This window comes from Perognathus longimembris, chromosome 3 (assembly GCF_023159225.1).
Source record: "Perognathus longimembris pacificus isolate PPM17 chromosome 3, ASM2315922v1, whole genome shotgun sequence".
NCBI classification, from domain to species: domain Eukaryota; kingdom Metazoa; phylum Chordata; class Mammalia; order Rodentia; family Heteromyidae; genus Perognathus; species Perognathus longimembris.
Genome location: NC_063163.1, coordinates 120,319,978 through 120,340,465, shown reverse-complemented (window position 1 = coordinate 120,340,465; position 20,488 = coordinate 120,319,978). Strand labels below are relative to the sequence as shown.

Sequence of the window (20,488 nt, the reverse complement as noted above, 5' to 3'; positions counted from 1 at the left end):
CCCAAAAGTGGGGCTGCTGGGTTATAGGGGAGCTCTATGGTTAGCCTTCTGAGGAATCTCCATACCACTTTCCAGAGTGGCTGAACCAGTTTACATTCCCACCAACAATGAAGTAGGGTTCCCTTTTGGCCACATCCGCTCCAACATTTGTCATTGTTAGTTTTCTTGGTATAGGACATTCTTACTAGGGTGATACTCCCAAGCTACTAGAGCTGATCCAAAACTTTGGCCAAGTTGCAGGATATAAAATAAACCCTCAAAAGTCAATGGCATTTGTATATGCTAATGACCTGAATGCCGAGGCTGAAATTAGAAAAGCAAACTCCTTTTGCAATAGCCTCAAAAAACATAAAATACCTAGGAATAACGTTAACCAAAGAAGTGAAAGACCTTTATGATGAGAACTTTAAAAACATGAAAAACAAAATTAAGGCAGAACTAAGGAACTGGAAAAACCTCCCATGCTCCTGGATGGGAGGATTAATATAATCAAAATGGCAATATTGCCAAAGGCTATCTACAAATTCAATGCAATATCCATTAATATCCCAACACCATTTTTTAATGAAATAGAAGAAGCAATCCAGGAATTCATATGGAACAATAAAAGACCCAGAATAGCAAAAACAATCCTAAGCAGAAAGAACAGTGCTGGAGGAACTACAATACCCGACTTCAAGCTGTATTATAAAGCTATAGTAATAAAAACAACTTGGTATTGGCACCGGAACAGGCCTGAAGACCAATGGAACAGAATTGAAGACCCAGAATTGAACCCACAGAACTACGCCTACTTAATCTTTGATAAAGGAGCTAAAAGAATAAGATGGAAGAAAGACAGCCTCTTTAACAAATGGTGCTGGCAAAACTGGTTCAACACATGCAACAAACTAAAACTACATCCTTATATATCACCCTGCACCAAAATCAATTCCAAATGGATCGAAGACATCGAAATTAAAACAGACACCCTGAAAACACTAAAGGAAGGAGTAGGAGAAACACTTGGGCTCCTTGGTGCAGGACGGAACTTCCTTAACAAAGACCCATAAATGCTACAAATCAAAGAAAGGCTGGGAAAATGGGACTGCATCGAACTGCAGAGCTTCTGCAGGGCAAAGGACATAGCTCACAAGATAAACAGAAAGCCCACAGATTGGGAAAAGATCTTTATCAGCCATACAACAGACAAAGGCCTCATATCCAAAATATATGCCGAATTAAAAAAATTACATTCTTCCAAAACAGAACAGCAAAGAACCAATAGCCCCCTCAAAAAGTGGGGTAAAGATTTACAAAGAGACTTCTCTGATGAGGAAACGAGAATGGCCAAGAAATATATGAAAAAGTGCTCTACATCACTGGCCACAAAAGAAATGCAAATCAATACTTGAACTTTTTTTCTCTTGATAAATAAGGAAGTATGGAGGCAACCACTGTAGTCCATTGCCACTAATGATGTGGTAATAAAGAGGCCAAGATCTGAATGCATTGATTTCCCTTCAGGGACCAAGTGATGCTGAGATGGGAGTTTAATGTTGGCTCAAGTAGGAAGGACATACAATCCCTAAAGAGAATGGAGTGACTGAGTAAAATACTGATATTCAAAGCACAAGAGGCTCCTCTTGGTCTACTAGGTCAATTCTGCATACTTGTTTCCTTATTACATCTGGAGTCTATCACTTGGATGAGACTGAGCACCTTCACCCTGCTTGTAAGCACAGGAGTTGCACCATTGAAATAGTGTTGTCAAGCTTCTGGTGCCTTGTCAGATGGCAATAATGAGGTATGTTTAGTTTTCATCCCTGCTGTAGAGGACCAGAAGTTAACTTTGCAAACCACAGTTGATAGCTCAGAAATGTTTTCCAGGGAGAATGAGGCATGAGTGTTGCACTTCTTAGAATCGGGCACCAAAGGTTTAGATTCTGGAATGGCCCTGCCTTTCATTACACAGGGATAAATCTGTGATAAGGAGCCATAAGTGTTTTCTTTTCAAAGGAGGATCTGTTTCAAAACCTCTATTAATGCCTTGCTTTTCACTTAACACCATTAATTGATACATCACTTAAAAAAATTTTATATATATGAGGTTAAAATGTATTGTTTATAACAGTATTGTTGATGATACATTGTGAAATGATCCAAAAATGAAATTAATTAACATTTTTGTCAACTCTACACTTGGTGTGCTTTTGTTGTATATGTTTGGACACAAAGTGAGAAGATACATGTAAAAATGTATCTTTGGTGGCCTAGGCCTGTAATCCTAGCTGATCAGGAGGCTGAGATCTGAAGATCATGGTTAAAAGCCAGCCCAGGAAGGCAAGGCCCTGAGACTCTTAACTCCAGTTAGCCACCAGAAAACCAGAAGTGATACTGTGGCTCAAAATGGTGGAGCACTAGCCTTGAGATAAACGGCTCAAGAGACAGCACCCAAACTCTGAGTTCAGGCCCTATGACAGACATAAAAAGTCCTATTAGTAAATTCCAATCATGAAATGAAGTATTGTTTATAACTGATCATATATTTTCTATTAGAAACACTAGCCTCAGAGAATGGGAATGTAGCTTAGCAGTGGAGTGCTTGACTACCATGTGCAAAGCCCTGGGTTCAATTCTTTAGCACCACATAAACAGAAAAAGCCATACCTGGCCCTGTGGCTCAAGAAGCAGAGCAAAAAAAAAACCACAAGGACAGTGTTCAGGGCCTGAGTGCCAAGCCCCAGGACTGCAAAAAAAAAAAAAGAAAGAAAGAAAAAAAGAAAAGAAATACTAGACCTACACATTTTGCACAAAGAAATGTTTGTGCCCTTTAGGCAAATATAACCTGATTTGCACGCCTCCTGGTTATGGCAACAAACATCCTACTCATTGCTTGTGTGAAAGTTATTGGTGTTGATTGTACACAGGAGACACTGTGCACTATTTCTTTTCCATTGTCTTATAATGGTTACAACGTCCTGACATTCTGAAATGCAGTCTGAGCACCTTGAGACACACCTGCTTCATTGAAAATTAGTATGTCCAAAGATTGTGTCAAATTGGTGGGAGATGCTCTGAAAGTTGAGCAAAGGATGTGCACAGTCTGTGGGCTCAATGGTCCGGTTGGTGTTACAAGCATTAAGTTTTCTCTCAGTAGAAGGTTCTCACTCTGATAGCTTTGGTTTCTGTGTCAGTGGCAGGAACTTACCTATTCCTACACTTTCTATACTGCCTCTTGTATTATATCCAAAAGAATATCCATGGTCTGACTCACTGTTCCAGGTTCTTTCTGCATGGAAGTCAGTACCAGCTTGGTAAGGCTCTGCCCTGAAATTGACTAGCAGAGGGCTGAAGAAAACCTTAAATTATAGGAGGAGAGAAGACGTATCCTGTGCTTCTCCACCTCTTCTCCCTGCTCTGTTTTCCTACCAGCCATGTTCCCAACACAACAGCCCATTGCACTAAGGCTAAGCTGTGAAGACTTGCAGTGACACTTTAGGATGCTGTTAAGGAGCACTGATGCCACTCTGCATAATGGGGGCCTTAGGACGGGTTCTCTGGATTGGGGGGGGGGGGTTCTGATATTCGTGCATCTATGGATGATTACATTGAAGGAGACTCAGGTTGTCCCCTAATTCCCCGTCTTTCTGGTGTCCGCAGATCCGCAGAGGGAGGAGTGCTTCCTGCAAACGGCTCTCTGGTGACTGAATTCATTCTGATGGGCCTGACAGACCGGACTGACCTCCAGATGCCCCTCTTCTTCCTGTTTCTAGGCATGTACACGGTCACTGCCTTGGGCAACCTGGGGCTCATCATTCTTGTTACACTCAATCCACACCTCCACACACCCATGTACTTTTTCCTTTTTAACCTGGCCTTTGTAGACATCTGTTACTCTTCTGTGATCACCCCCAAAATGCTGATGAACTTTGTACTAAGCAGAAATGTCATCTCCTATGAAGACTGCATGACGCAGCTGTACCTCTTTTGTTTCTTTGTCATTTCTGAATGGTATGTGCTGACATCCATGGCGTATGATCGCTATGTGGCCATCTGCAATCCCCTCCTGTACAGTACTGCCATGTCTCCGAAAGTCTGCTCCTCCCTTATGCTTGCTTCCTACCTGATGGCGTTTTGTGATGCCACCATCCACACTGGGTGTGTGCTGAGACTGACCTTCTGTGATGCAAACGCCATCGACCACTTCTTCTGCGACCTCATTCCTTTGCTGCGGCTCTCGTGCACCAGCATCCATGTCAATGAGGTAGAGATTTTCATTGTAGCGGGAAAAGACATAATTTTGCCCAGTCTCATCATTTTCACATCCTATGGTTTTATCCTTTCCAATATCTTCAAAATCAGGTCCACGGAGGGCAGGTCCAAAGCCTTCAGCACCTGCAGCTCCCACATGGTTGCTGTGTCTCTGTTCTTTGGGTCATGTACGTTTATGTATCTTAAGCCCTCCTCAGCGGGGACTATGGATGAACAGAAAATCTCTTCCGTGATCTATACCATTGTTGTTCCCATGCTGAACCCCTTAATCTATAGCTTGAGAAACAAAGATGTTAAAGTGGCTCTGATAAAAACCCTAAGCAGAAGGAAGTTTTGAAAGGAGTTGAATCTGTCTGTTCTTGCGGTACAGTGCAATGAAAGTGTTGGTGTTCTTCAGTACATTTCTGATGTCGATTTTCTCATTTCTTTCTTACTTAGGGAGGAAAATGTAGGCTTAATTTTCAATTTCTCAATTTTGTGGTATTCGCACAATTTCTTCTTTTACTATTTGTCCAGTGAAAACTACTTCTTTCTTTCTTTATTTTCAAAGTGAAGTACAGAAGGGTTACCGTTTCATATGTAAGGCAAGTACATTTCTCATCCAACTTCTTACCCTCGCCCTCATTTCCCCAGTCTCCTCCCTCCCCAGGTCCCTTGCCCTCATGATTTGGACAGTTTATTTACACCAGTTGGTTTTGAAAGTATTGCTATTGCAATGGTTTGTCTTTTTATTCTTTGTCTCTCGATTTTAGTATTTCCTTTCCCTTCCCGAGTTCCAATTCACATATATACAGCATCCAGGGTATTAAGTCAGTTACAGTTATAGCAGGAGTATAACCTCAGGAAGGGAATTCAGAGAAGAAAAAAAGGAATGGTTTCACATTGCATGTTGAAATTATCTACAGCAATTATATACCACTTATTTCCAAAACATGGAGTTCATTTCGTTTAGCATTATCTTATGTGTTCATATGGGAATAGCTATTGAGCTATTGTGATCTTCTGTGAAAGCTATTGGGAAAGTAATTGTTTTGCTCCTTTCATTTTAAGTATGGTCATAATCCTAAAGTATTAACTGATTTTACAAATGTTTGAATAAAGTAATATAAGCTTGACTGTGGCATTGTGTGGGGCAGTTTTGATTTGGCACTTTCAATGTGAACTGTTAGATCACTTGTCTCTGCTTTCATCTTCCCATCTCCACTGGGTAGGAATCTGTAACTTCCTAATGCCAGTGTTTCACGATACAGGTGTCCTCAGGCAGACTCCTAACTACTGCCCACATTGCCACTGCAAACTACACACTGAACTTCCTTCTGTGACATGTGTTCTAGTTATGTTGCAAAGAGAAGCTACCACATTGTAGATTGATAGTAATACTGATTGTGTGAAAGCAGTCAGGTGTCTTCATTCTAAATCCACCCCGTGTCTAGAATACCATTGGTGTATGTTCTTAGTTTTATTCCCCTGAGCATGAATAATGAGTTAAACTTTCTATTTTGACGTTTGTGCTTTGTCCTTAGAAGACACAGTTGATCATCTCAGGGTTTGGGTGACATAATTGCTTTGTTTCTCAGAACCATCGATGGTCCTGTTGAACAAGTAAGTGGAAGGCTGTTGGAACAATGTAATTGGGAGAAGAGGGGCTCAGACTTGGAACTATATGACCTTTTAAATTTTTTTTATTTTCAACTTTAATGTTTATTATAGATATAGCAAAGTGTTCTTACTAAAAGCCAAGCATTCATTGAGCACCAACCCATCAAGTAAATGACCAAAACTTCTTTTTTAAAAATGTTATTGTAGGGCTGGGAATATGGCCTAGTGTTAGAGTGCTTGCCTTGCATCCATGAAGCCCTAGATTTGATTCCTCAGTACCACATGCATAGAAAAAGCCAGAAGTGGCGCTGTGGCTCAAGTGGCAGAGTGCTAGCCTTGAGCAAAAAGAAGCCAGGGACAGTGCTCAGGCCTTGAGTTCAAGGCCCAGGACTGGCCTTGTAAAGCTGATGTACAGAGGGGTTACGATTTTACATTTTCGTTATTTTTCTTCCTGTTGTTTTGGTTTTTTTGTTGTTACTGTTTCCCTCCTTTGTCACTGTTTTTGTTTTATGTTCTTTTAGTCTTGTATATAAGTTTATCTGTTTGTAGAAGGTTAAAAGGAAAACAGAAATTATGAGAGAAAGGGTGAACAAATGCAGCAGTGATACTCACTAGACCATGTTGCAAATGAACTACACAACTTGTGTGGGTGGGGTGGGAGAGAAAAATGAGGGAAGAGATAGCATTGAGTGATCTTGTTAAAAATAATTTAAAATCTTTTATGATCTTTTAGTTGAGGCTTAACGATCAGGACCTAACTTCCATAGCCAGTAATGAAGAGATCTGCACATAGAGAGTTAGCAAGGCAAATTTCACAGCATTTTATTCTAAATTGTGTGGTTATGTAAACTGCCAGATTTTTAGGTACTAGCACAAGTAAGAAATGCATCAGATTTCTCTGGATAAGATATTGAGTTATATTATTTGACACAAAATAAATAAACACAAAGCACAGGAAGACTTGGAACAAGTAATCCACATTGAGACCTCATAATCCTTTATCACACTCCCTACTCTCTCTTCAATACATCAGCTTCTGTTGCTCATTGTTCCTGAGATATACAATTGCAAAATGTTTGTTTTATACTTTGCAGTGACTGCTTGTTCCCATCCAATCATTCCAATATCAGCACAATTGATTTTCAAGTTTTCTACATATTATCAATGAAGGAAATGCTTTAACATCCTATAATTAAGTAATTGGAGCTTTGAATCTCTTAAATGTCTACACAGCCAGTTGATGACCTCCATTTCCCCTTTCTAGTTCTCTAAAAAATACTAGAATTTTGTTCACTAAAAATGCAAGTATCATAAGCAGGAGAGTGCCAAAAGCACAAAAAGGGATGGAACAAAGCAGAATTTTTACTTGCTCAATGTTGAAACCACTAATGCTCTTTCCTCACCCAGAACAAACTATGTGGAAATGAGGAAAACATACTATGGGAAATTTGCAAGATATTCCAGCAATCAGTGTACCATTAGATCCAGCAGTATCTCCTGTAAGGCTTCCTCATTAAATGGGACCATGTATAGTCCCTATATTCAATCCCATAACCTGGCAGTCAGTCTCCCAATACTTCTTTGCTTCCCAGCCCAGCTACCAGTCTTGAAGGGAAAGTGAGCAGCCGTCCTCTTTCTGGCTTACCCCCAAGTCCCACTACATGTCTCCTTCTTTGTTGTTCTTTTGTCAGTTGTGGGACTTGAACTCAGGGCCTGGGCACTGTCCCTCAGCATTTTGGTGAAGTCTAGAGCTCTAGCACTTTGCGCTATAGCTCTACTTCCAGTTTTGTGGTGGTCAATTGGAGATGTGATTCTCATGAACTTTCCTGCCCTGACAGCCTTTGAACTGTGATCCTCAGATCTCAGCCTCCTGAGTAGCTAGGATTACAGACTTTGAGCCATCGATGCCTAAATCGGTGTGCCTATCTCAGTAAGCATTTGGCTGCATTCTGGGAAAGCCATTCTCGGTCACAAGTAGACAGTGCCCTCCATTATGTGTCAGTGAGTCCTAAGACCATAATCTGACCCCCATTGACCATTTAAATATTTTCTCAGCTACTTATATACTTTTTTTGCTGTATTTCAAATGCATCTGTCAATGTCTAGGTACTGTGAAATGGAACAAAAACATTTTGTTGGTTCATTTATTTACTTGGAGAGAGAGAGAGACAGACAGAGAGGCAGAGAGGCAGAGAGACAGAAACAGAGACAGGAGAGAGAGAAAGAGAGAGAGAGAAAGAGAGAGAGATTTGCTAAACACTTATGGCTTGAAGTGACCACTTGTTCCCATCCAATTGTCTCCTTATTCCCATGCTGGACTTATGAGAAAAAATGTAATCCCGCCAAAGGATGGTGGCTTTGATTCTAAGAAGAGATAAATGCTAACTTAAGTTCTCATATTTCCTAGAAATCTTTCTGAGCAACTGGTAGTAAATAGTGACAACACAGTCCTCTGAAGCATCAGAGAACCTGATTATTAAGCTCACCACCTAGTGAGATGCTGAATTTTCATGAGTTTAGTGACAGGGCCCTCTTCTTGGCTACAAGTGAGGCAGAAGCTTGCCCTTTTTCTCCCAGGGAATGTATCCCAGACGTGAACATGAAAGTGTGTTTGTGTTGATGCACTGGACTATGGTGCATCCTGAGCTCCTTGGGGACACAGTATTCCGTTCTCTTGAGGGAGTTCAAAGCCTCTGCTTGAGCCACTATGAAATCCCCATCACCTCCATCCTTTGTTCTCATTTCTTTGTTTCTTTTTTTTTTTTTTTTTTTTTTTTTTTGCTGGTAGTAGGCCCTGAACTCTGTCCTGGGCATTGTCCCTGAGCCTTTGTGCTCAAGGCTAGTGCTCTATCATTTGAGCCTCAGCACCAATCTGGCTTTCTCTGAGTAGTTTATTTGATATACGAGTCTCACAGACAAATTTGATAATAAATGTACTCACTACCTTAGGTATAAAACTATAACCCCTCTGTGCTTCATTTTGAGAATTAAATAAATAAAAAGAGTCTCACAGACTGCCAGGGCAGGCTTAGAACTGCAATCCTCAGATCTCAGCCTCCTGTGTCGTTAGGACTAAAGGTGTGAGTCACCAGTACCCGCTGTTCTCATATGGTTAATGGGAAGGCTCTACAGATCTTGGGACACGTTATTTAGCATCTCTGCACCTAGCTTCTCAACAGCTCGCATTTGAATTAGCAGAAAACCTGGTCTTAGTGATGTTTGTTATTAGGGATGTTTTGAAATTTAATATTGGACTTTTAGAGAGACCAAGAGACTCTGGTTCTACCTGGAATTCCAGGCCAAAGGCCCAACTCTGGGCCTTCAACATGTTATACCTAGTTACTTGCCCCCAATTTGTCTAGTAAGGAGAGAGCTCGTGGAGAATAGCAACACTTTTTTATGTCACTTGGATTGTTTGTTGAGTTCTGCTTTGGATCCATGGAAAGGTAGCTGACCCTCTTCCCTCCTCCCCACACAGTCGATTTCCTCTTACCTAGGGTCTCCTCATTTCTGACTTGGATCTAAAATGTCTGTTGTTTTCCCTGAAAATGGGTTTCTTTCATTTGATTAAAACCTGCTAACTCCACATCAGCTCAGCTATTGCTTGGAGAGTCCTGGAAAATGCTGCCTCTTCCAATTCACCAGCTTCCCGCTCTGTGCAGGTGCTGCCTTTGCCTACCAGTGCCCAGCTGCACCTCTGCCTGTCTGTCTCTCACTTCGTACCCCACCACCAGACCCCGAGGAACCCTATCATGTGCTTTCTGTGCTAGCTGATTCTGCTCCCATACTTGACATGATTGGGCTAGTTTTCCCCATGTTAGGCTTTTCAAGATTCTTTCTTAAGATGGACACAGGCAACCGCAGACACTAGAAGAAACAGAGTGACAGGAGGGTGCTACAAAGAATGGCACCACTCTGGCTTCCTGGTTACCAGAATGATGCTTGGAAAGTGCACTGATCGGTTTACCCGGCTCATGGGCTGGGATGGCGGGAGGTGGGCCCTACTTAATTTCATATTCATTGGGAGGGGATTAAATCACCAGGATAATTATAGAGGAAAAACTTCCCTTCCTGCAGAAACTACTTCAGGAAGAGGGGAAGTTGTAAGAGTCCAAATGGTGTCACTTATACTAGACTTTCCAAAAGCAAGCACACAGCAGTTGTTGTAAAGGGATAATTCATAAACATGATTGCATGACAGTAAAACCCATGTCTGTGCGCATTCCCACAGCTCAGGAACTTGTACTCTGGCGATTTGTAGAGTTTCAGGAGAAACTCAGGTCATTTGATTTTATATAATGTCTCCATTTCATCTAATTGTCATGCTATAAAACAACCAGGGCTAACTCTACTAGCCTGAGCAAGGGCTCATCTTCCTCAAACACAACCACCACTAAGAATGTGTTCCTTACTATAGAAGCACCCCAATCCTCCATACCCTGAAATCCAAACTTTTCCCTAATTTAGTCAAGGACACAGAGTACCACTATTTTTCAGTGTACAGTCTAAGGAACTACTTCTCTAGAGGACTTACTTCAGTTTATTAGAATGAAAGAATAATTTGCTAAATCTAATTTACATCAGTTAGATTGGGTGATATACAACAGAAACTGATTCAGGGTTATTGAGACAAAAAATTTATTGAATACTTAATATAAGCACTCAGTACATTACAGTAACAGCTAAAATGATCAGGCATTTTGTACAAGGATGATGAAGCAAAATCGGGCTCAGTCCCAATGGGCTTTAGGGCTGTAGGCAGAAACAACTCCCGGCCAACACCCACCAACTCTATCACTTATTCTATTCTTTCCAAAACTGCAGTGAGGATTACCCCATGTGCACTAGTGCTTGCACTTAAGGTCAGTGATGAAAGCCAAGTCATTGGATAGGGATCGTGTGTCTCATGGCTGTTCTGACCCCTTGCCACAGACAGGGAGACTGATCTCTTACCAGAGGAAGGAAAAACAACTTTTGCCAACCTGTCATCTCCTGTGGGCTTGTGCCCACACAGTCACACACACCGCTGAGCAAGCATAGGACCCATACTAACAATGCTTCAGGACAAGTGCACACGCGGACAAGTGCACACGCCGCCAAGTATCCCAAACACCAGGGTGCAGTGTAAAACCTGAGGTCTTTTTAGAAGAGCAAAAGCTACAACTTGCAGAAGACGATCCCTTAAAATTGAACTTTTAAAAACAAATTTCCTTTTCTCTGCCTATTTATGAGTTGCAATACATTTTTTTTTTTTTTTTTGGCCAGTCCTGGGCCTTGGACTCAGGGCCCGAGCACCGTCCCTGGCTTCTTCTTGCTCAAGGCTAGCACTCTGCCACTTGAGCCACAGTGCCGCTTCTGGCCGTTTTCTGTATATGTGGTGCTGGGGAATCGAACCTAGGGCCTCGTGTATCCGAGGCAGGCACTCTTGCCACTAGGCCATATCCCCAGCCCACGCAATACATTTTTAACTTTGTGTTTCCTCTGGACAAAAGAAAAAATAGAAATGGAATGTACACGGCAGTCAGCGTAAACGGCCTGTGACAGCTATTTCCACCACATACTGGTCGCGCGGGTTGGTGTGAGGCTTGTGAAGCTAAGGGACACAGGTACACGCAGCTGTTCCTGTCAGTAGGTTTGTTTATTACAGGCCCTACCCTTCCTCCTCCGGCCTCTGGTCTGCAGAGCAGCGGGACGGGGCTTGACCCCCATCCCCTCCCCGGGCGGGGCGGGGGCAGGGGCGGGGGCAGGGGCAGGGGCAGGCTCCTTTTGTCATCTCTCAAGCAGTCATCTCGCATACATGTCTCTTTCCTGAAGGGAGTCCTTCCCCACGGTGCTTATTGAACCTAGGAGGGGTCTCTGTGACATCGTTCCGCCCATGGTCTCACTTGCTCCAGAAGCCCAGAGCTCAGGGAGGTTTCGTCCCCCCTGGAACCCTGGCTGGCTCTTCCATCTGGTGCACTGCAGCCTCCACTTCCAAAGTCTCCTCCACTCCAGGGGACGCGATGCTGGGGTCCCCCTGCCCCTCTTTGGCTGTTTCCTTGGTTGGGGGGTGGGGTGGGGGGGTTAGAGTTCTTTTTTCTTTTCTTCCTTTGGAGGAAAGAGCGACTGTTACTACAGGTGGTTCTCTGCTGCTGGCGGTGGGGTGGGGTGGGCAGGAGGGGTTTCTGAGCACAGCTGCGGGGTGTCACACACAGAATCCTGTCGGTGTGGGGGCGCGGGTGCGGCAGGTCTGGGTTCTAATTCCTCCTGGTCCTGTCCCTCCCCTTCTTCCGCTTGCTCTTGAGCCAGCCGAAGACCTGGTGGAAGACGTGGCAGCTGAAGCCCTCGCTGAGCCCGTTCTCCACGTGCGCCTGCAGCGCGGCCAGGCTGGGGAAGACGCGGCAGCAGGCCATGCAGCGGTAGCCGCTGCTCAGCGCCACCAGCCACTCGGGCGTGGGCGCCCGGCCCCGCGGCTCCTCCGCGGCCTCGGCCGGCGCCCCGCCGCCCGCCTCCCCCGCCGGCTGGCCGGCCTCCTCGTCCGAGCTCAGCTCGCTGTCGCGCACCAGCTCGTGGGTCAGCGCGTCCGAGTGGTGCGCGTCGGCGCGCACCTTCTCCGGGAAGGCGATGGACTCGATCCGCATTTTCTTCTTGGGGGGTTCCAGCCCGCCCTTCGTATCCTCTAAGACCGCGACGCCCCTCTTCAGCTGGACGTGCATGTAGTACACCTTCATGATTCGCTCCTTCCTCCTAAGGGCCGACGAGGTGGAGGGCCTGTGGTCCCCGGGAGAGTCACGGTGCACCAGGGGAGGGCGTGTTTCCAGGTCCTCCAGCTTTGGGGTGACAGGCGTCTCAGACTGAAGATAGGGAACATGTTGACCTCGTTTGTGGATTTCTAGGAGAGAAAGGGGCACATGTAAGCCGACGGCGATGAGGAGATCCCTGCGTGGGGGGGTGAGCAATGGGATGGTGCGCCCCTCCTTTCCCATGTGGTACAAGTCGTGGGGGGAATGAATCCGTGGCATGCCTTGTGGAATTGTGCACATGGTACCTATTGCTCATATCTGGTGAGTGTTTCTGGTGCTGGCAAAGTGAGATGAGTGTGTGGGGGTGTGACAGTGTATATATGTGGGCATGTGTGTGTGCGCGATAGAATAGTACATTTGGGTAGCTAGTGCGTTGTTGCCTGCTCTTTGTTGAACCCTGTGACAGTAAAACTGAGTGACCAGAAGATGTGTAAGGCGCTCCCATGGCTGAAGGAATGGTGAATGGAGTCAGGAGTTGGGAGAAAGTTTGTAAGGATGTCTTCTCTTACATTCCTGAGGTTCCTAGAGTTTGTGTTAACAGAAGAGAGGTGAAGCAGGATACCTGTGTGAGGGAATGTGACCTATGTGTGAGATTAATGAGAGGAGCTGTGACCTTGAGATTGGCCACATGGAGAAATAAAGGTCTAAGGGTACAACTCTGCAATGCCAGTAGAGCGTGGGAAGGACAGACGGAGATAGATCTGTGTGTATGAGAGGATGAGCGAGATGCCTCACCCTCCTTCTTGGCAAGGGCAAGCTTGCTTGGAGAGGAGACACAGGAGAAATATTCAGAGGCAGAGAAGTCGTCTCCGGGTGCTGGACTCCATCCCTGGACCACAGCGTGAGCCTGGGAAACGCCCTTTTGATACTTCTGGCATTCTGGAGGAGGAAGCAATGAAGGCCTTGAGACACGGCCTAATCCAGGGTCTGTGCCGTCCAAACACAGACTTCCTGAGTGGCTATACCCCTGGAACTTCCATTCACACAGATTTAAGTAACTTCAAGAAGTAAAAAAGAAAAATAGTTATTATAATACAGGACTTGGTGGAATATAGGAGTTAGAGATAGGAGGATCATGAATTCAGTATCAGCCCAGGCAAAGTATAATCCTCTCAAAAACAAATAAAAATAATGGCTTGGGATGTAGCTTAAGTGGCAGCAGGTGAAGTTCTGTGTTCAGCCCTGAGTTACATAACACAGACAAGACATTATTAAAATTATATGTAGAGTGGGTGTCCGTGGGATCAGTTCTCTTGAATGTGATGTTATGTAGTCACTAAAGGTTTGATACCATTATTAGCTCGAGTTCCTCATGAGCGATTTTGCAAGTGAGGAATACGGAATACAGTTTTATGAACAATTGTGTGTCAATTAAAGATAGGAAATACCACTTTTTAAAATAATTTTAAAAGAGTGAGTGGACCACCAAACAAGCTGATTTTTCTGGAGCAAAAGCAGCACAATCCCTAAGTGACAAAGATGCTATTGAGAAAATAAATTCCTCTGGAATTAATCATTTTTCACTTCTGATCTTAATTTTAAAAATCTAGGAAGGGATATTTTGAGCTTCTCTCTGGATGGGGTGACTTATTACCATGGGTGGGGAGATCCGAGCATCTTTAGAATGTGCCTAGACCTTAGCTTTCCCTCCTGTGCCTCACACACCCCCCTGCATACCTCTACTGAAGAGCTTGTCTTCCTGTGAGAAGCAGGAGTAGTAGACAGACGCTTCCCCAGCTTTCTCGTATGGAGTTAGGCCTGGTATCTTCCGTTTATACTGTGCAGTCTCTCTTTGTAAATTCAAATTCCCTAAGAAGCCAGACACGAATAAAAGCTGTGATACTAGTTTCATATCTATGCCTGTTTTCCTTAACAGGTAAGATTCTACTACATGACATGTCCATCCCACAGACCTGACCTCTATCCTCATGGGTAACTATCCGCTACCTACTGTGGAAAATGATAAATGTAGAATAATACTTATTGCATCAGTTCATGTTATGAGTGACTACATTTGCACAATGTGTCATTTATAAATGGAGTAGAGACTTCTATATCCTTTTGACCTGAGAATATTATCTATCTCTATTCCTTCCTTCCTTCCTTCCTTCCTTCCTTCCTTCCTTCCTTCCTTCCTTCCTTCCTTTTCTATATCTATCTATCTACCTATCATCTATTTATCTGTCTATCTATCTTTATATCTAGATCTATATATCAATCTTCCGGGTAGTTAACTTAATCATGAGCACATGATTAAGTTTTTTGAAATAGAAACTGAATAGACAAGATCATGTACCACTTCAACACACAGCTTCTCAAGCTTGTGTATTCTCCATGCTCTTTCTTCCTCAGCTGACTCGGGTGCTGATAACCCGAGATCTCTCTGAAGGCTATGTATCATTGAGGACTGGTTCCTTCTGCCCTAGTCCATGAATTAACTCAGGAGGATACTTGTCTATGTTCCTGTCATAAATTCTGACTTGTTCCTAAAAGCACCAGTGGATTCAGCGGTTTACCCTACTCTGCTTGATTTAAGTCTAATATGCTTTGGAGAGGCATAGTACTTGGAATATAGTAAGTGGACAATTTGACGTCAACACTTACCTCCCCTCATCTATGTATGGGCTTTATATGTGAATAGCAGTGAGTGTATGCTTCCAATGCCTCATCATTTATCCTGCATAATGTCTTTGTCTAAATTTTGAATGTGAATTTGAAAACAACTTCCTCCCCAGGTCCCTCCACAAGCTCTCACCTTCACTGGTTCTGTGAGATTGTCCTCAGTAATATGAGCCACTATTTGGAATGCTGGGGTTGGCTCCAATCTGACCCACTCCTAACCACTGATAGGAATTGTTCATTAATTTCCATACTAACTACATTATAACTAGGTTCCTACTTTCAGTTAAAAGCTCAATCTTATCTTCTCAAGTCATCATGATTAAATCATCATGTTTTATTTCTTTTACTTTACATGTGTATTTGCTCTGTTTTTTTTTTCCTGAATGTCACATAGAAACCCCATATCTTCCTAGTCTTTAGCTGTTCTCCTTTATGACTTTATTTTTCTTTCAATGTTTTCCTAACTTCTATGAACCATGCTGCCTTCTTTAGAATGAAAAATCACTATTAGAAATTTTATAACAATTTACTTTTTCAGTGCCCTTAGGAAGTAAAAGGAAATGTGTTTTCAAAAGGAAAAATGAACTAGCTTCTCTGTAATAGAGCAGTCTAGAATAACTTGGTATAGGTAGCCTGGACCCTACGTGGAATGGACAAAACCTAGGTCACCTGATCTTTTCTTTACGCTTCAGACTATCCCAGCCCACACATGTATGCCTCTCTCCACCCTAAAGTCATTCCTCCTCTCCTATACCACAATATAGAATTCTTTCCTCTACTTAGTAGAAAGGAGACACAGAGCACAGGCTTACACATACCTCTCGACTTCTTTGCACTTTCTGGGCAGAATGTCCTTTCCAGATGTTTCCTCTTTTGTTTTTGCTTCATGGTTCAACTCTTTGGAGAGTAATTTTCTCTCTGAGGTTTCTCTCTGTGAGTTACTTAATGATGACAATGAGTGAGATTTGTGCAATCAAAGGCTACAGATCGCAAGAGAAGAGGTTATCTCTTCCCCACACTACTATCCTGACCATTGGCCACTAGGAAATTGAAGTTGCTCTGATACTAGCTATCACCAAGGCCACTGCAGTGTATTGTGACCTCTTGGTGACATCGTCAGATTCTAGGGACCCAGGGAGTACTTACCACACTACCCGAGTGCTCAAGCACATGGCCTAAGGCGAAAGGCTAGGTGTGAGGATAGGGGCCTCTCATCGTTACCCATGTGGATTTGATGAAGTGAAGTGACAGAAGAAAGCGTCACCACATGAAATGCTATTATTGGCTTGAAACCTTCTATCTAATACTTGATAACAAAACTAGAAAGTAGATTGCATCCAGACAGGTTCAAAACAGGGCTTGAATAGAATATAAATGTTATAGCATGTCAGTACTATTCAAACTACGTGGAAACGCATGCGAGATGCAGGTTGGGGTAAAGGTATAGACTTGAAAACACCTCCCAAATCCATTTGTCTCCACAACCAGACCTGGCTTCTATCTCCTCATCACTTCTCCATTGGTTGGGAGAAGGGCTAACCCCAAGCTCCCCAACATTGAAGGTCTCATTCCCTAGGGTTGTATTCTGTCTAGATTTGTCTAGATCTTATACAGAATCTGAACTCTGAGACTGCTTGATTTTACCTCCTACCAACACAGAATGCAGCTCACCTTTTAGGGCCAGTTTTTCTCAAGTTTATATAATGGAAGCCACAGCCCAGACTCCATTCTCTCTTGCTTACAATAAGCCCTGTTGTCTCCTGGTATTCTCATTCACTAGGACCACTAAAACTGTAGGCACATCACCAAGAAGTTCTCAAAAAGTAAAATAAAAATGGACTCTATATTATATCAAACTGGTAAAAATGTAAGGGTGAAGCTGACAGCTGATTGTTAGGATATTAGTGAATAGTAGGATAGTCATAAACTAAAATTATTGGCTTGCATAACTTCACTAGAGAATAGGCATTCTTTTCTAAAATAAGAAGATGACCTACTGCTTTTATTTTATAAAGCAGCACTACTTGGATAATATAGCACTAGTTATGCTTTGAGAATGCTGGAATCTCCATTTCCTAACTGCAAAAGAATGGATAAATGACTATGATGGCTATACCATGTAGAATTAATTTCCAAGGACAGAAGTCAAGCTGAGTAAAATATGCATAGGGGAGGAACATCAGGAAATGACTGTTAATTTAAAAATACATTCCACAAAATAATTGCAGATTTTGTGAACTGACTAGTGGTAGGTGATGGAAAGTATAGCTAACTCAGTCATTTATAAACTTTAAACAGGACAAGAATAATCTCACCCCAAAGTAAAAACTCATATTAGATCTAGATTTGTCCTTATCAAATTAGTCTCCTAGTGTCTTTACAAAATACTACCAAAATTTCTCCTTTTCAAATAGAAATGTACTGTGTAATAGTTCTGGAGGTCAAAGGCTATTTGAGTCTAAAGCCTGATAGAAACATTCCCACAGGTCTAATTCCATCTGGTATCACTTGAATAAAAAAAAACTATGTGTACAAATAAGGACAAGTAAAAATATGTCCAGAAAGCATCCATCATGGCTCCTATTTCCCATTGCCTGGCTTAGAATATGTGAACATAGTCTTACAACAATCCAAAGCAGGTAAGAGTAGTCTAGCTCCTCGTTCTTCACTGTCAGTGTCTACTCAATCCCAAGGGGATTAGGACACTGTCTCATTAAAACTCACACCAGGGATATCTGGCACCCATCGAGGCCTAGCTGGCTGCTCTTCACCTCATCCTCATCCTCAAGAGTGTACCTGCAGTGTTTCCTGGGACCATGTGACTTGAGCCACATCCAGATGTGATGGGCACCAGGCCAGGACCATGTGACACCCTTTCTACCTTCTTTCAGTCTGTCTGCGGGATGGATGGATGGATGTGCATGACACTCAGATGATGGAGCCATTAGGAGAAAGCTGGAGATGGATGTTTACAGGATGAAGATACAGAAGGGAAGCACGGACGGAGCAACCACCAAGAAGGCCCATCAAAGGCACCAGGGAATATTCTGTTTATGTAGCTGCATTGAGATTTTGTTTTAGGATTTACAAGGTGTAACTTTACACCTTGTAAGGTTGGGACTCTTTACCATTAAACAACAATTCTCCATTCCTACCTTCCCTCAACCGCCATTTTAACTTCTATTCTGAGACATAAAAGTAGATGAAGAACAGTATCTGTCTGTCTTTGACTCGATTTTTGTCCACAGCATGATGCTTTTAAATTTCATCTGTGTTGTAGCTCATCAAAATGTCCTCATTTTACAGGTTGCACATTATGCGCATGCATGAAAACGGCGTAATGGAACTCATTAGAGAGGAGAAAGAGGCAGGAGAATAATAAAGGGGGGCGGTTTTATTACTATAAAGGTGACTTACAGGGGAGTTTCAGTTACCTAAGTCAGGTAGTTAGTACATTTCTTTTTGCACAGTATCACCCCTTCTACCGCTTTGAAGAAAGTGTTTTGATCATGTTTGGAAATATTATAATGGAGCCTCTTTGTACAATATATACTAATAAAAACAGTAAAAACCTGAAACAAAGAAGCTAGGAGTAGACAGTTGGACATTACTATTAGAGATGTAGGAACAAACAGAAAATACAAAAACCATGTATTTCCCTTGAGAACAAATTGATGGGGCGATGCGGAGATAGTTTACTTGTGGCACTGCTGTAGTGGATATGAAGTCCCCAGAGAAAGGAAAAATGGATCCGCCATTAAGTTCTCTAGGGAATTAAAGATATTATTCTGGTCTAAGATATAGATGCCATCCATCCTGCCTGGAGTCTCTTCTATGAAATGAGACTGATCAAGCTTCTGCTTCGCGCATGGTCAAGTGCACATCTTATGAAACTTAGTACGACCTTCCAGTGTCTGGTCACATGGCAAATGTACTAGTACCAGATGTTTATTTTCCTCTGATGTTTCAGACAGTGAATTTTTATGAATTATGGCCAGTCGTTGAGAAAGACTATCAGGGAGTGTGGGAACTTAAAGCTGTAATTTATGCTCTCAGAATCAAAGGAAACAGGGATTTAGAGCTTGATATTGCCATTTTAGGACTTCAGGAAACAAAGAACAATAGCGAAGAATCACCAAGGCTTTCTCTCCTAAGGAAGGTAAGTTTTACATCACTTTATATTCATGTCTCACTTTTTATTGCTTTATTGAGATAACAACTATAAAATGGTATCTATGAGGAATGTAACTTGTTTGGATCAGCACATATACATTGCAAAAAGACCCAACAAAACAACTAACTTATCACCTCTACCTGTGGATAATTTGCATATGTATGAAATTATGGTAAATATATTTTAATACGTTATGAAATCCTGTGTATTCATCTCAGTACTATTAGCTGTTTTTAGTATGTGGTACATTAGTAATCCTGAATCTAAAGGTGTTGTCTAATTGAGCCTTTTATCCCTGTGTCTATCATTACCTGATTTTTCTTGTGTTCTCCTGAACATCCAACATTCTACTCTCTGCATATGTGACTACTGTGGTCTTAGACTACATATAGTAGAAATAATTTGGTATTTCTCTGTCTCTCTGTCTCTGTCTCTCTGTCTCTGTCTCTGTCGCTGTCTGTGTGTGTGTGTGTCTCTCTCCTCTCTCTCTCTCTCTCTCAGCATTTTATTATGTTTAAAATGGTGTCTGCATGTTTGGAGATAGAGTCCAGAGCCCTAGATATATATTCCATTTTCTGTTCATATTGTGCAGTCCTAAAAATCAAATGAGACCTCGGGCAGTAACAGCTATTTCTAAAATGGACTTTTTTCACTGAGATTAGAAACCCTGTGTATAGTTCCAAGTCCAGCAGATTCTAATCTGAATCGGAGGTTATCATCAGGCTGCTCCCAGTTGCTAAGGCTGAAACAATGAGGAGTTTGTGAGATCAGAGGACAAACGTCTCCTGGTCCCCTGTCACTTGGCTTTTCTGGCAGTCATGTGGCGTATGTAAGCCTGGGCCAGGGGAAGTGTAGGAGAAGCTGATGATGAGCCTTTCCATAGGTAGTATCCTGTAAGATGCCACTAAAGAGAAGACAGGCCAGTGTCATGGTGGGTTTAGGTTTAAGTTCTCTGGAGCCATTTACTACAGATCTATCGCATCAGTGAGTGACTGCTTTTTAGGGCTGGCCTCTCATGACGCCTCTTTTCTTGTCCCACAGATCCTCTTATAGAAGA

At 42.7% G+C, this 20,488-nt stretch overlaps 1 protein-coding gene across 1 annotated transcript; it reads left to right on the top strand.

Moving 5' to 3' along the window:
• Positions 1-1,781: 1,781 nt before the first annotated feature.
• On the top strand, positions 1,782-4,591 carry LOC125347822 (olfactory receptor 8B3-like). The gene is made up of 2 exons (XM_048340777.1): positions 1,782-1,786; positions 3,643-4,591. Exons 1-2 carry the CDS (start codon positions 1,782-1,784, stop codon positions 4,589-4,591), a joined length of 954 nt encoding a protein of 317 aa, XP_048196734.1.
• Positions 4,592-20,488: the final 15,897 nt, after the last annotated feature.